The following is a 16986-nucleotide window of genomic DNA, read 5'->3' as shown; positions in this document are numbered from 1 at the left end:
ATTTAAACGGTCACAGAGCCAAAGAACAAGATTAACCCGACACCTATGGCACCAACAGCAACGAGTCTGCCGTCTACAAGTCTGGCATTTCTTCGTACAAATAACTTTGCCTGAAACACACTGAAAGTAAACCCTGCTCATGATTGGATTCACCAGGCTCAAACTGTGGAAGAGTGGTTCAGGGAGCATGAGATATTATGGACTTGATTTGTGACACCTCACAACGGAGGAAGCATAAAAATAACCAATGCTAAATTGAAATTTTTTTTGGCTCTCTGGGACCTTTGGAGTTCTGTGGGTGTGGCTAAATAAAAAAAAATTTAATTTTTTTTTTTATTACATATTTGAGGAAAAAAAACCCCTCATTGACTTTGCTTTACCCGGTGGGTTTATTTAGTAAATATTTCATAAATATTTACACAACTTTACTGAAAGCTTGATTAATCACACACCACTGTATGTACCCTGCTGACTGTAATGCATTGTGGGATTGAAAGAGTACACTCCTTTTTCTGTACTTTTCCAAGTTTTGGACAAATGATTGGATAAGTCCATTTGTTATTTCACTAACGATGTTATTAACCATTATCTGGACAAGCACAACATCTACACACACTCAGAATTTCCACCACATTTTATTCAACGGATCAGTAGTACAAACAAACAAACAAACAAAGTGTTCAACTCCTTCTTCTTAGTTTATTAGCATGTAGATTCTGCATTACATTAATTTAAGTTATTATGTACAGTTTATAAACCAGGAGCAGCAGAACAGCGGTTGTGGTTGCCATGGGAATCATCGACCGCCACCACTGGCTGCTCCACCACTAGCTCCGCCTCCAGACTGGTCTTGTGCTCCGGACATCATCAGGAAGAGGACGAGAGGGACGATGTACATCCACTAACGAGAAGAAAAGAAACGAGCAGAATTAAGGTTTCGATGTCTTTACCAAGAGTACAAGAGGGACAAAATTAAAAAGGTGTTAATTATTACAATGTCTAGATTAGTGCAGCGATTTCGCACAGTTTTAATAATCGGGTGTAGGCTCATTTAAAAATAGTGGCCTTCGGCTCTGGTCCCGGACGACCACTGCCCTGCACATTTTAGAAAACTTTCCCAGCTCCCAGTGCACTTGACTTAACGAATCGACTAATTAACACAAGTTTCTTGGGAGCGATAGAGCAGGAAAACACTACAATATGCAGGAATAATGTTGAGAACCACCAATTTAAGAGAGTCAATCAGAGAGTCTCTCTTTTAGAGAGTGGATTCTGAGGGTTACAATTAAACAGTGTTGATTACACACGCGCTCAAGAAAGGCTTATTGAATGCTGAACTGGTGCTCAATGTGTTTGATTAGGGATGTGAGTGTGGGTAAGTGCTGAAGTCCAGATCCATCATCTCACTTTCGTCAGTGTGCTATTCAGTTAATCACACACACAAACAGAATTAGGTAACAAAGGTCTGAGGCCACTAACCAAGATCTGATCTTATTTTACATTTAGGCATTTGGCAGACGCTCTTTTCCAGAGCGACTTATATTATTAGAATTCTTTCGCTTTGATATTTTTTCCATCACAAGAATATTTAATTTGCTTGTTTTCTCCTGAAGAATAAAATAAAATCAGCTCTTTTCTTTTAAGTGCTCTCAGACTTTGCTTATTTTGAGGGAAGGAGTGTATATGGGAGGGGAGTGTGTGAGGGATTGCTGGTACTTGACGGAATGAATCAGCTCTGCTCTCTGTCTCCCCCTGCTGGGGGCTGTGCTGAACTGGTGGCCATGAGGAACACTGCACCTCCCAAAATCAAATACCACTGAAACACACACCAACACAAAGTCAGCATGCATACACAGACACACACACACACACGGTGGGATGTCAGTCTCCTAAACTGGATGATTTTCAAGAGCAGATTCCTGAATCTACCGCCAATTCGACTCGGATTCGTTTATTCACCTGATTCTTCATTCGTCAGGATGAGACTCGGTTCTCTTTTCCTGACTCTTTTCCTCGGATCTTTGGTGTCTAATCTCGGAAAAGGCAGACATCTTTAATCTCTTTTATCATCACTGATATAAAGTGAAAAACCTCAAAACTCAAAAAAGTGTTTCTTAAAGTCAGCTTTTAAAAAGGATAAACAGGAAGTACCACATCCCACATCCAGGCTCGAAATGCATTGCAATGCACTTATGTATGATGTCTTGTGTGTTAGCTTTGGCATTTCATACAATAAAAAGCAACGTAGCTCTAAATCTAATAATACGAGAGAACGTTGTCGGCTCCTCGAGCACTCGACACGGGGTTTTTCACTCACGTATTTAGCGAAGAAGGATTTCTGCTCCTGGGGTTTTCCTTTCTTGTCCTGTTCCTGCTCCATCCGTTCGATGAACAGCGCCGTCTCAGGCCTGGAGGATGTAAACACAAAGTGGTATTAATAAAACAAAGCAATAATTTGATCTCAGCAACCTTGTTTCTCATTAGACCGTTTCTAATATTCGGACAACTCACAGAGTACGCTTATTATTATTTTGTAATTTTTTTTCTTATATTTGCACTGGAGTTATTACAACTGTTTTGTGAGCGAGCTATCTGGGGGAAAAATATTTTAATATAAGATGATGTTTCTACAATATACAAGCATAATAAACATAATAAACTATAAATATAATACAAAGCAATTTGATGATGTGTTTGTGTGTGCGCTTGTTCGTTTCCTCACGCCGGTGCGTTGATCGGTGCCATGACACTGATGGTGGTGTTGAACGCTTCCAGGTCCACGTCGTCCTCGACCTCGGCCCCCTGACACGCCCCCGGCACCGTCACTATGGAGACGCCGATGAGGGAGCCGCTGACATCAGTGTGCAGTGTGATGACGTCACTCAGGTGAGACTCCACCAGAGAGCACTGACAGATGAAACAAGGCGCACATAATAAACAAAATTAATTTAATTAATATAAAAATGATCTATTAATCATTCATTTAATGTTTACCGATAGAGATAACCAAAATTTAGAACAAGGAGTGACGGAGTGAAACATGGGTGAAAAGAATAAAAAAAAGAGAAAGAAATGGTCCTAAAAACAACAAGAAACCTGTAAAAAGTTCTTAAATAGATAAATAATACCAAAAAAAGTAATCCATAAATAATAATACATTTACATGTGAACCGAAAAGAAAGCTGAAAATAAATAAATCACTTAAAATCAGGGATAAAAAAAAAACTTAAGTAAACTTAAAGCTTAAAAACTAACAAACAAAAAAGACTAATATATATAGAATTTAACATGTACATAGCTTATACATAATAATAGCAAATAAGGTAATATTATGCACCATTTTGTTATAATTTTTTAAATAATATTTTTCATTAATCTTCCTTGGGGGAGGGGATCAGACTCACGGCTCTGACAAAGGCGCTCAGGTGACCGTCTGTCTGCCTGTCTGACTGCAGAGACACCCGGGGGACTCGGATCCTGTACAGACCGTCTACAGCCGCTACATCCTGATCACACACATACCATGTTATGTTTTTAAACACACAATTCATATAAAGAGAAGTCATACACAGTTTTATTTAATTTCTCCTTTCCTGAACTGTACAAATGTTTTATTTTTTTTTTTAAAACGCTATAAGATTTTCAGCGTATGGCTCGGGCCCTGGCGGTGAGGGACGTCTCAGACCTTGAGTAAACGTCTGTCCTTTTCCGAGAGCTCCAGCTGAGACAGAGCCGCGCTGTTCTCTCTGCCGGCCTTCAGCTGGATTGAGCCACGAGTCCGGAACCTGGGCACGTCGTCTGAAACCACAAACAAAACACAAGAAAAACAAAAAGGTTCGATATCAGTGTTAGAGAGCTTACATTTTTAAACCTGCATAACCCAATATAATTATGTATTTATCACACAGTGGCAACCTCACGTACTCCAAGGCTCTCTAGTCCTTCCAGTTATCCTCATCATCCCCAACCAAATAACAATTCTCTTAAAAAGAAATCAGACAGCTTTTATTTATTTATTATCTCAAACCTAAACTCACCGACTTCGAAAGAGTGCTCGAGCGGCACGGAGAATCCGGCCAGGTCCGACTCCACGACCTCAGGTCCCTGGACACATTCACCACCAAATAACACGTTCATACGGAACCTTTAGTTTACTTTATCACAGCTCATTCACAGGGACTAAAAACTAAATGTTTCATACGAACAGTATCTGATATCCTGAGGATTTATTGAAATACAGAGATATTTAATACTTTCAGGACAGAACAGAACATGACTGAGAACAGGAACCAACTCGGAGCACTGTATAGGATAAAAACTAAAGTATATAAAGAATAAACCACATTAGGATCAGGTCACGTGACCAGGTTAACTCATTCATGTACCGACGCACAAACCCACTCATATCAAGAGTATAACTTAAACAAGACAGTCATTAAAATATCAATGACATATTACAGAACGGAAAATACTCTTTTATGCATTTAGAAAAATAGTAAATGTTATTTTCCTACATAAAAAAATGATATAAATAGAAAGGCTAAACAGCTAACGTTAGCCGATTAGCACAGACTGAGTCCCCCCCGACACCGCTGATAAATATCCGGTTAATTTTCTTAAATATACACTCATTTAATCCGCGGGTTATTTCACTAAACACTCACTTACCCGCCTGCCATTATTACAGCCCGCAAATTCTGTATAAAATCCTAAAACTGTAGTTAAAATGATCACTGCAAAGGATAAGGATCCGGTCGGCGCCATATTGACGGTGCGTGCACAGGAAGTTACATAATGACGCATCGCGGTTGTTTCCGAAGATCCGGAAGTAAAAAAATAATAATAATAATCCCGGAAGTAGTGTTTCATACGGAAGAGCAATAACGGACCAAATGTTTGTCTTCTGTCTAAACATGAATTAACCAAAGGAATTGAATAAACACAATATATTTCCTAATGCAGTTTCACTCTAAATATTAAAGTTTGTATTTATAAAAGAACAAACAAACAACAAAAGTAATGTATATTTTAATCCCCAATCTATCAGTCTTATAACAGGAGAATTTCAGCAAGTGAGTTTAGTGAGACACTCAGTTTTTAGGTTCTAAAAGCCAGTTCACTGCAACAGTTAGCATTTCCACAAAATCTATCCGAAACTATCTTCAGCCCTCATATCGCTTGTATGGCACGTCATGAACATGATCTTAAGTACAGAACAAATTCCTTATGATGTGCTTCTTATTTATCCACCCGGCTGATCAGAAAATGAACAAAACCCTGTCAGTTTTGTGTTGTTTCCAAGTCACAGGCCTTCTGAGACCCTAAAGGGACATGGGTAGGTAAAAAAGCATGGATTCCAAAAAATAAAATAAAATAAAATAAATCACCTAAAAAATAGGTGAATTTACCCCCCGCACCCCCCCCCCCCCCCACGATAATTCATAAAATATTGGTGAACTTTTACAACCAAAAGACATTTTCTTTTTCCCCCCTTCAATGTTTATTTTTTCACCCATGTCCCAAGGCCAATTGTTTTTTCCTTGCAAGTGAATATATATATATTAATTTTTTTTTATTTCAGGTAAATTTCTTTTCTCTTTAAGGGATCAGTAATTTTTCTTAATTTTTTTTTAAAACTCTTATCAAGATCCCTTTTTTTTCTGAGATGTTTGTACAGTATTTTATTTTAATGCATTTATTATTTATTGAATATGAGTATGAATAATAGAAAATTCAGTTATGGAGAAGTTTACATAAGAATATTCAACTACAGAGGGCGCTTGTGTTTAGGATCATACTCCAGTACATGGTTGAGTGTTTGAAAAAGAAATCATTGCCTTAATACTTTTAAGCAACAAACTGCATTTGGCTTCATTAGTATAAGTAACCAGACAGTTATTACTTGTGATTATAAATTACTAGGCCTACATAATCATCATTTTTGCTCTTTAGTAATTTATGGAAATAAATGGAATACAGTGTAAGGATCTAACCAATGATGGAAACTTCAAAGCACTTTTGTAAGTCATTCTGGATAATAGTGTCTGCCGAATGCCTAAATGGTAAATGTATGACATGGAGGACATGGTGATGTTCTCATTACTTCTATTAGTGGAAGCTGCACAGTTATAGAGATGTTAATCGATGCTTAAAGTGTCCCACAAAACTGTTTAAAAATAGAGGCCTTGCAAGAAACCAAGAAATGCAGAGTATGCAAAAATGACATCAGAACAGAAATGAGTACTATACATGCAAGGAGAATAGCACAAACAAAACTAAAGTAAAAAAAAAAAAAAAAGGAACGTTTAAAACATTTGTAGCAAAATAATCAACAGTGGGGTGTAATGGTGTACTGCTACCAACATGAAGTGGATTCATTTTCTATAACAGCATGCATCCAAGTGATGTATTCGTCATATACCACAGCAAATTACCAAGAGTTACAATAATGAATTATCGATTAACTATGAGTGGCGTTCAAGTCAAACAAGAACTTTTCTTCTGAATGAAAGCGAAAAATAGATGACGATGGAAAAAAAAGCAATGTAATTATTTGACCTATATCAGCCTTTAAAAAAAAACATTTTGAAATGTAATCACTGTTAAGTTTTTAACTGAATTTATTAAACTGATTTTTTTTACAAAAAGCAATTATGATGCCAATTTGCTTCCATAGAAATGCATCTGTCTGTGTGAACTGTACACACAATCATTCACCAACACCACTTGCACATTATACAGGAACTTGGCTGGGAGTTATTGCACCATCGCCTGTTCTGTCCTGATCTCGCTCCAAGATATATCCACATGTTTGGGCCTTTAAAGGAATTCCTGGGAGGCCAGTGTTTCAGGCGTCAATTAGACAGGCAGTCCAATTATGGCTTTGGCGTACTGAGAAAACTTTCTACCTTGATGGTGTCCAAGCACTGGTGAAACACTGGGATATCATTCTGCACAGTCAAAAGTCCCATTTTGACTAAGTTTAAAAAGCTAATTATATGAACATGTAATGGAGTGGCCCACATGTAAGTCAGGTTAGATCCTGTTCTCAGTTTTATTATAGAAGCTATAAGCATATTGTTACACCACCAGCTTCACCTTACATCTCAAAATGCTGATACGAGAAAGATTTCCCACTTTAAGATGTGCGGTTATAGGAAAATAATCAACTCTGAGAGTGACTCCATCATTTAGTATGTTACGATAACAGTGTTTGTTTTTATTGTCCTGTAATTATTTTAGTGTATTATTTTGTAGAGTTCAAACTCACTCAAAGCTACATGATTGATTTTCATCTCCAGCCATCTCATTGATTTTGTTTAGTTTTTTTTTGCTTAGGCGAATAAGATATAGATTTTTCCTGATGGTTTTATTGTCTCTGTTGCTTAGTGTAAGTGGTAATAAGAGTGTAGAGTGTTTAGGACAATCAGTCAGCACTGGTGTAACATCTCAGAACATGACCAGGTCATACGGTGGCTATCTGGGATATTTAAACTTTGCCCCCTGGGATCAGAGATCATAGTCACTCTGTGGGTTAAAATACATGACACTAAACGAATCCAGGGGTATTGTAATGATGTGATTATTATAACAGTAACAGCATAATTAATTTGCGTTGCTTTACATACCATGTAATCAGACATCAGATCCAAAATGATCTTTGTTCTGTGTATGAACCTCATTCGAGTGCTAGCACTTTTTTACCCCCAAAAAACACCAATCCATTCATAACTTTAGAATGATTGACAGCTCTATTTCAAGCTAGAAGCCCTGCCCCTTTGCCCCTTATCATTAATAATGCCTCATTTGTGAGTGGGTCTTTTAGTTTCTTGTTATTTGTGTGTGACAATATGTTGTTAGTCATTTCATTCCAAAATCAATAATCAAGAGCCAGCGGGTCACAAAAGGTCGTTAGATGAGACGGACCTTCTTGTTAGGTTTCTCCGGTTCCTAAGAGACCAAACGATCCTACTGTATGTTCTAAAATGTCCACACCTTTTTTGTCAGCCTGTTGCTGCATTAATTAAAATGCTCTCTCTGTCCTAACCATGTAAGCAGCCCCAGGGTCAGTCCCGGGTCAAGGTCTCAGTCATTACAATAAACCTCCTTCACTTCTTCGTCTCTCTTCTCTCACACCTTCCCTCCACAGACACTTAGGATTATCTGGAGATCTCAAGTGACACTGCACTCTGCTTGTGGCCCTCCCTCTCTCTCTCTCTCTCTCTTTCATTCCTGCTCTCATCACACACCCTCCTCCATATAGCTTAATATAGCCTATAAATGCATAGACGACCCAAACTGAACACCTCCACTTAGAGAGAAAGAAGGAAAAGAGACAAGAGACAGAGACAGAAACGCATGAAACAGGAACATGCCCGAGCCCAAGAAGCCAGGTACGACCATCAAGCTCCTCTAAATCGCTATAATATGTTAAAACATTACAGAACTAGACAGATTACAGGACTTTTTGAGTAATTTGAGTTTTTGAGTAATTCTTGGTGATGTTAAGGAAACTTTGAGATATGACCCTTAAACTGCGGGAGTACTATCATTTGTTGGAATTCATTCAACAAAGATAAAAAAAAACAAATTTACATCATCATTCATATAAATTTATTTCTGCAGCCATTAATTTTGGGGAAAGGAACAGGCAACATTAACCTCAGTCCAGAATGGAGCAACAGTTTTTTTTAAATATATATATATATATATATATATATATATATATATATATATATATATATATATTTTTTTTTTATTATTTATTATTAAAAACAAATCAATTTATAACAGTTATGATGCAAATGATCATTATTTAAATCATTAAAATATGTTTTTCTTTAAAAAAAAAATAACATTATTTATATTTAAGAGTAAATATTCCTCAACGGGACAAGAATAGTCCCTAATGTCCGATTACATGCTATAATGAGTTTAAAAGTGTTATACATCATTCTTTACAACAGATGTCATCTATCTTTGTAATTAAATGAATATCTCAATAACATTACAGATATATTTTCTAAGAAAGAAAACTACACTGTATTACAGTACATTGTTCCATAATGTACAAAACATGTACACGAAGACAATAGTGATAGTCAAGAAGTAATCATCATAAAAACGGTGAAAAATTACTTCTGTATTACAATTATACAGTTTTTCATTTCACAGATTTAATTTCTGGAAGTGTTCATGATGAGTTTATCATATTACCATAAAAATGTTCATAATTTTATTTTGCAGTAAAACATAATTAAAAAAAGAACAAAACCCACTATTTTTTTATAAAGTACACATGGCAGTTTTTGATGCACGTGCATTGTTTTCTCGTATACTTTAATTGTATGATTATCACTACTTTCACCACTTTATGTCACAGAAATTATTATAAGTTTGCAAGTGTGAGATCTTTGTCACAAACTACAAGAATGGCATTATTGCTCTCAGCTTAGATAATTCAATTTGATTAAATAAATAATTATTTAATAATAAAAAAACAACATTTAGCTATGCAGTAGATGGATGGCATAAAAAATAAAAATATACAAAAAAATATATTAAATGTCTCCACAAGGGAACTCCTTTATTACAAACAGAGTTTTTATGTTCATGATGTTTTTTTAATCATCTCTGTAATATAATCTAAACTTATATAATATGTAATTTACATGTAATATAATACAATGAAAAATAATACAATATATAAAATTGCAGATCTAGAACCAAAATAAAATATGATTTAGAGTTACCTCACAATACTAGAAAAAAATTAGTGATATTTTTGTAATTATTTCTGTAAACAATACAGAAATATAGATACATTTTTACACTATTCAGTAGTTTAGTGTGCAGGGTGGGATTTTGCCATTTTAGCCAATTTGTGTTCCATTAGTGACAGCTCAAAGCTCTCTTCGTCAAAACTAAACGAGGAATTAGTCCTTTTATTTATTTTTGAATTCTACAATTCTTTATAAAAAGCCACAAACCACCTACACAGTCCACAATCTGCTACAATTCACTTCGGAATAAGTTATTTGCTGGTGTAATGTTTTGAAGTCAGCGACTACATTTCTAATTTCAAGCATAATTTTCTTTTGAACTATAATGATGAGCCACACTGAACTCTGGGAAACTTCCTGATGATCACTTTACGATTTCCAACATCTCAAAATCTAGATTTAGGATCAAATTCAGGAGCGTGGGAAGTTCAACCGATCTTTAATTATTAACATTTTTACTCTATGAAAACGTAAATGCAGATTAAAAAAAAAAACATAATCAATAAACAGGACTTTTTCTTTGTAAGTCAGACATTTTATAAGTCAGAAAATTACATTTCGTCAAATAAAATTTTAAAAGAATATTTAGAAGGCGCTTGTAGAACATGTAACTTGTAATTGTAACATATAAACTTTATAAGATCAGTGTGGATTATCTGGAATAAGTGATGTTTTATTTGGCTTATGTGTCTGTGAGATTCTTTACATGACAAACTTCTGCGAAGAAATTATTTTTCTAATTAGACTTTTGGTTTGTAAAAACAGGAAGTCACACCAAAATCAAAGCAAAATATTATTAGTTTAGTATACTGTAGATATTATTTTCCATGTAATGTATTATTTTTCATGAATTTTATGAAAATATTATATTCCACATATCTCCACATTTCTTAGCGCAACAGCTGAATCAGCAGCAGGCCGAATGTTTACAAATCCCTGACATTTATATCTCCGAGATTTATGGCCAGCGATCTGCAGGGCTGTAAAACATGAGCGGATCTCTTTCAGCAGTCGGGTCACGTCTGCGTGGAGAGTGAAAGCTGAGAGCGACGTCTTTACAGCAGAAACGCTAACACATCTTTAAAGGAGGAAGCAGAGAGAGAGAGAGGGAAAGAGAGAAGGAGAGAGAGAGAGAGAGAGAGAGGGAGAGGGAGAGAGAGAGGGAGGGAGGGAGGGAGGGAGGGAGGGAAGGTCATAAAAATCATAACATTTATGAGCAGCGTTCTCATATATGATGAGCAGGAAAAATTTGATATAGACCAAATCCAAACAAAAATAGCAGCAATACAGGTTTTATTTTTTTCTCATCAAAATTATTTAATAGAAATGTAAAACTATGAGATTATGACTTATTATGAATTATAAATTATTATTTTTCCCCTAGACATTTCATTACATGCTTTATTTAAAATAAATGTTTTTGCTGAGAAAATGTCAATTTTAAAATAAAAAATGAAAATCAATGTTATAAATCCTTATACATTAATTGAAGATATTTAATTTATAATTATATTATTTATGTTGTAGTTTTTTCTTGTAAACCTAATTTAAATGCATGTATAAAACATATTTACTAATTAATCTTATTTTTATATTTTTTTTTGTAGAAAGAGACAATGTAGTAAAAAATAATGCTTGAAATTATGAGTAAAATAAAATGTATATTTATATAATTATTTTTTTATATTAGTTTTAATGTAATCTCATTCTGATTCCTCTTTATCTCTTTCTAAATAATACATATAATTTAGTATCTAGAAATAATTTGTTTAATTTTAATTCATAATGTGAGGAAAAAGAATTAATGATTCTGATTTTTATTTTTATAAATTAAACAAATTTGTTGAAAATAACCAAATTTAAGAATTTTTTTTGTTAAAAATAAACAAATTTAAGAAAATGAGTGTGTGTGTGTGTGTGTGTGTGTGTGCCCTGCGATGGATTGGCACCCTGTCCAGGGTGTACCCCGCCTCGTGCCCTTAGCCTCCTGGGATGGGCTCCAGGCCCCTGCGACCTCAGGATTAAGCGGTATAGAAGATGAGTGAGTGAGTGAGTGAGTGAGTAAATTTAAGAAATAAAATATAGTAGTGTGTATTTAGTAGTCCTACATAAATTGTATTTTGTAAAATATTGTAAAAATTATATTGAAAAGATTATTTATCATTCCATATTTCTTGGTATTTTCTTTTTTTACATTTCTGCACATGGTAGACAGCTTATTTTTAGTTTTAAATATCTAATCAGCTCTTTTCTGTTGTCTCTATGCGCATGCACTAAACGCTGGCTTTAATTGGACATGCTTATTTTAGTAGTTGGATTATTTGCAGAATGTTCTCTCCGTCGTGCCCCATACCTTTCCTCCCCTCGTCCACACCCCATCATCATTCTACTGCACACACGGCCACGGTTTCGTGCGGTCCAGAGTCATGACATCACTAATATCAGATCTCTGATGCAGCGGCGCTGCTCGAACACACACCCCTTTTCCTCTCCTTCTCTCCTCTCACTTTCTCTTGCTGTCTCGTTCTCACCTCTCGTGCTGTGATCTGGCCTCCTGCGGTAGAGAAGCTCAGATTACACCTCAGTCATGGATCTCGAGTGCCACCCCGCTGTTCAGAAAGCACGAATCCTCAATAAACAGCCTCCAGAATAGAGCTGTGGTTTCGGAAGAGATGGAGAGTATGAGCGTGTGTGTGATTATCTGAAAACAAACACATGTTTATAGAGAGGGTACAATCTTGTCACGTATTTGTAAGACATTTTAGTAACTGTACAAAATGCTAGGACGCGGATTTGGTGTCTGGTAGTTTGTCATTTGACAAAAAAAAAAAAAAAACAACAACAATAAGTGAAATCTTTTATTGGGCTGAAAACATTCCAGAAACTTGCTTAAAAACCTCCTATCATGCTCCGTTAAACATCTGGATTCAGCCAGTAACAACAGCTGCAACCTCTAAAATAATAAGAACGGGAAACCGAAGTGAAACGATAGTTTAATTACTTGTTAAATTAGTTAGTTAGTTGTTCTAGAGATGGGCAAAATATTGACTAGGATTCTTTGGTGTGGCAATTTATTTATCTTATATATAATTGATATGTTATATTAATAAAATACATATTATTTATTTATACAATACATATTATAAACTATATATATATAATTTATACATGTTTTCATTTGAGATGCTAACATGTTGCAGTTCCTCTATGATCCTACAGGTGGCACACTTTAAACTATTTAAACTATTTGCTGGCAGCACAGCGTACTGTGTGTTAGGAGCAAATCATTTCACGAGTTTAGCATTGTGACAAAAACTTTAAAAATGTAATAGCAAATAGGGATATTTATGGTTTTTCGACTTACAAAATCGCAATACAAATCGAATCAGCACCGGGGTATCATGATAATATCGTATCAGGGGTCCCTGGTGATTCTGTGTTCATGGGTGCAACCCACATATCTCAATTCTGCGCAAATTTGGTACAATTGTTTAAATCAACAAATCCAAATGATTGCCTTGAACCAATCCTACAGCACATCATTTAATCTTCTGTTATTTACCCCCTTTTAATAAATATGTATTGAGACAATGCAAGGAAAATTACACAGCAGTTCAGTCGGACCAAGAAGTCTGATTGGAAGAGATGCGTTATTCCATGAGTGTACCGAGGAGAGAGCAGCTTCCTGCCAAACGCACATTCACAACCAGCAAACTCAGCAGAAACACACATCTGATAACATTATGTCATCTTAAACAACACGCCGTCTCCTTAGTAATCACTTCTACGTCTTTTACCCCTAAGTTGAGCTAACTAGCTTCTACCTCTGATCAAGGGCACAACGTGGTATGTGGAACAAGTGGATTGTACACCCTACATAGTGCACTAGATTTCCATTCCACACTACTTGACCCCAGAACCCTGAAGTTAACGGAGCTGATATTTTAAAGTGTAATAAGTGTAAATATACAGTAAATCTGGTGAGTTCCTCAGGACTGTCCACCACCTCCATGGTTTATTCTCCTCACCTTCTGACTACTGAGTACAGCTAAGAGTTCAACACCACTCTCACCTCCTGTTAATTACACTAACTGTCGCGCACTAACTGTGTCTCGCCAGCTCCGCCTGTCGCGGTTAGTTAGTCCTGCCAGGCGCTGAAGGATGTGTGTGGGCTGAGCAATATAACTGGGTAAATAAGGAAACAATCGTAATCTGTTGATAATAAATGGTATTTGTAGAACCGTTGTATAAAAGCGATGTCACACTTGAAGTTGTGCTGTTGTACTGAATATCAGCACAGCTGTGATGTGGTCGTAGGCACTCCTCCTGAGTGATAGTGCTTAAATAAAGCTTGGAGAAGAGCTTCAGACATTTTTAATGATTTTGGTCAGTACTGTTTCTTGTTACTTCAATCTACAATAATCCAATAGAATGAAGCTAATATGAAATACCTTTGTGTGTGTGAGGAAGGAACGGTGTGCGGCGGGGTTGGGGTTCTTCAAACCCATTCTTTCTATTTTAAGACTAATTATCCTGTCTCTGTGTATTGGTCTGCTGGTCTATCTACACACACACACACACACACACACACACACACACACACACACACACACAGTTATGCATTCTCAGTGTCTTATTACATTACAGTACCTCATGCCTTGGCCATGCTGATGATGTGCGTCTGTCCCGTGATAAATTACACACAGATGGTGAAATGTCATTCAGTTCCGTTCGGATTTTGTCCCATGACTCGCTATTTGTGATATTTTTACTGTCAGTTATAATTTTTAAAACTTATTTTTATGCATTATTTTTATACATACTCACACTTTTTAAACTAATTCCTATAATTTTCCTTTTTTTGATTCTGTGAACCTGCTTTGCGACACTGCCTGAATTGAATAAAAAATAATAATAAATTTATTATGCGTTAAAAGCAAACTTTTGTGTAGTTCATTGGCAGATAATTTTGCTAGTTTTTAGGGATATACTTTCTGAAAGAAGCAAAATTCTCAGCCTCCACTCTGAACAAGGACATGCAATTTTAGTAACATCTAAGTAGAAATAAGCTTAATAATCTTATATTTGGTTTGTTGTAGTCTTATATTAAGAAAGTGTAGATAAACGTAATTATATTTAAGACATTGGAAAGCACAAATATTCTCAGCTATTTTTTAAGGCTATATTCTGTATAATCTTTCATGTGTTTTAAACTATTAAGAACAATATAATTTACTAATTTTGTAACATAAATGTTAACGTAAATTTAGCTAAATTTTCCAACAAAATATAATACAGTCTACATTTCTTAGTACTGTAGAGAGGACTTGAAGCGACCGTAGAGGAAAACACGGCTTGGGAATTCCTCAGTGAATAACTAGTGAATTATTATTACCGTATTTACCCTACAGTACTGATACTACAGCATGAATTACAGTTCATATGGGGGTAACATCTGTGTTCTACATTCTAGCACTGCGGGAGACACAGCGGTCCAGTACTGTAGACGGGTTGTCCTTTAATTAATTAATTAATTAATTAATTAATTAATTTAATTTTTGGTAATGTATTAAAGCTGAGTTTTAAATGAAGTTAAAGTGTTTTAGGAGAATATCTGGAAACATATTTAGGGTTTAAACCAAAAACAGGCATTTATAGGCTTTTTTTGACCACATCCATCAAATTCCCTGGGTCGACTGTATAGTACTGTATCACAGTTAAACTGAGATGATGATTATTATTTATTATTTATTAAAGGATTTTATGATTTACTGTATGAATTCAGTTTCTTCATGCAAACATGCAGATTATAACACACACACACACACACACGACATAGATACATACAGATATTTTAGATTTTCGAGAGCACTAAATACACCTTTACGAAAGTCTGGAAATACGTGGACACACACACACACAGGTGAGGTGAGAGTGGTGTTAAACTCTTAGTGGTACTCTGTAGGCGAAAGGTGATGAGAATAAACCATGGAGGTGGTGGACGTCCTGAGAAACTCACCAGATTTACTGTATATTTCTACTTATTACACTTTAGAATATCAGCTCCGTTAACGTCTGGGTTTTGGGGTCGAATCCCAAATAGTGTTAAATGGAAATCTAGTGCACTATGTAGGGGATACAATTCCTTACACCACAGTTCCATACACCAAGTAGTGCCCTAGATCAGGGGTTGGAGAGGGATTTGGGATTCAGCCTTGTGTTAGAAGTTAGTTATCCTTGTAGCTTGCGTTAGCTATAACTAAAACAACACGGAGGCGATTCGGAACGCTTATTAAGAAGCGATTATTAAGTAGACAAACTGTTGTTTAAGATGGCGTAACATTATTAACTGTCTTTTTCTTAAAGTGCTTCTATGACTGGGTTTAAACGGGCACGAAGTAATACATTTAGTTAAACATCTCATTATCACCACGTGTGCAACGCCTTTCATCCAATCAGAATACTGTTGTATAATTACTGATTAGTACCTGCTTTAGGTTTATACAGGTTACACCTTGACGATTCAAAGATCCTAGAAAAGAAGGAAGAACAAGTTTGTTTCCATTGTAGTAAATGCATTGGAGTGGCTGAGCTGCATTATTGAAAAAAATGTTATACCACAGGGGGCGCTCTTTCACCATTCAGTCACCAGTTTCAGCTCTGCGTGAACGTCGTATGGATTGTTATTTTTTGGTGGGGGGTTTTTAATTGTAAATGCACCTTGAATGCACCTTAATTTAATTACAGCTCATCTGCATTTATCACCCGGGGTTTATGAGGAAATTGTAGTGGAATCTGTCTATCAATCTGTCCATCTTCCTTCCTCTACCAGGGAATGTAGTGCTGAGAAGCAGAGTGAGGGAGCGATGGAAAAATAAATGTGACTTGAAATTTGCACCATGGTGAGAGAGAGAGAGAGAGAGAGAGAGAGAAGTCTCAGCACAACATGACTCTGGGACATAAATTCCTTCTCAAGCACTTATAATATCATCATCATTCATAAAAAAAAAAAAAAAAAACTGTTTATGGTTGATTTTTAAGGAGCTTCAGAATAGCAGCGTGAACAGGTGACCGGGTCCGAGGCATCTCCCGTCCGAGGCATCCAGCCGAGCGAGCTAGGGGCAGAGCAGACCTCCATGTTTGGTCCTGCTTGGAGAAACAGACCTATAAAAAGAGAAAGTTGCATATAGAGCAATACATGAGT

General features: G+C 35.9%; 2 protein-coding genes across 4 annotated transcripts in view; one reads left to right on the top strand and one right to left on the bottom strand.

Annotated features, from left to right (window-relative positions):
- Positions 1–679: 679 nt before the first annotated feature.
- Positions 680–4803, bottom strand: emc10 (ER membrane protein complex subunit 10). 2 transcript variants are annotated; one of them, XM_053514124.1, is made up of 8 exons: positions 4669–4802; positions 4038–4104; positions 3686–3798; positions 3405–3506; positions 2723–2907; positions 2318–2408; positions 1717–1816; positions 680–901 (listed from the first exon to the last, which is right to left on the bottom strand). In XM_053514124.1, the coding sequence occupies exons 1-7, from the start codon at positions 4762–4764 to the stop codon at positions 1730–1732; spliced, it is 741 nt and encodes a 246-aa protein (XP_053370099.1). In that variant the 5' UTR covers positions 4765–4802; the 3' UTR covers positions 680–901; positions 1717–1729. The 2 variants fall into 2 exon arrangements, with proteins under 2 accessions (XP_053370099.1, XP_053370097.1); XM_053514122.1 differs by lacking the exon at positions 1717–1816 and having other exon boundaries at positions 4669–4803.
- Positions 4804–8291: 3488 nt separating this feature from the next.
- mybpc2a (myosin binding protein Ca) overlaps positions 8292–16986 on the top strand; it is a 33836-nt gene continuing 25141 nt past the window's right edge. Inside the window, exon 1 of one of the 2 annotated variants that reach the window (XM_053515185.1) lies at positions 8292–8393. In XM_053515185.1, coding sequence (XP_053371160.1) covers positions 8372–8393 — 22 coding nt within the window. In that variant the 5' untranslated portion in view covers positions 8292–8371. The remainder of the gene's footprint in view (positions 8394–16986) is intronic. The other variant, XM_053515186.1, reaches the window with a different exon arrangement.

This window comes from Clarias gariepinus, chromosome 16 (genome assembly GCF_024256425.1).
Source record: "Clarias gariepinus isolate MV-2021 ecotype Netherlands chromosome 16, CGAR_prim_01v2, whole genome shotgun sequence".
NCBI classification, from domain to species: Eukaryota; Metazoa; Chordata; class Actinopteri; order Siluriformes; family Clariidae; genus Clarias; species Clarias gariepinus.
Note: the sequence above shows the minus strand (reverse complement) of the source record. Positions and strands in the feature narration are given on the sequence as shown.

What these genes read in the sequence shown, in the direction of transcription:
- emc10 (XM_053514122.1), bottom strand. Translation starts at nt 4,803, where the DNA reads ATGCGTCATTATGTAACTTCCTGTGCACGCACCGTCAATATGGCGCCG. An exon ending in GCTGTAATAATGGCAGGCGG is followed by an intron (nt 4,105 to 4,668) that starts GTAAGTGAGTGT and finishes GAATGTGTCCAG; the next exon opens with GGACCTGAGGTCGTGGAGTC. An exon ending in TGAGCGCCTTTGTCAGAGCC is followed by an intron (nt 2,908 to 3,404) that starts GTGAGTCTGATC and finishes TTCATCTGTCAG; the next exon opens with TGCTCTCTGGTGGAGTCTCA.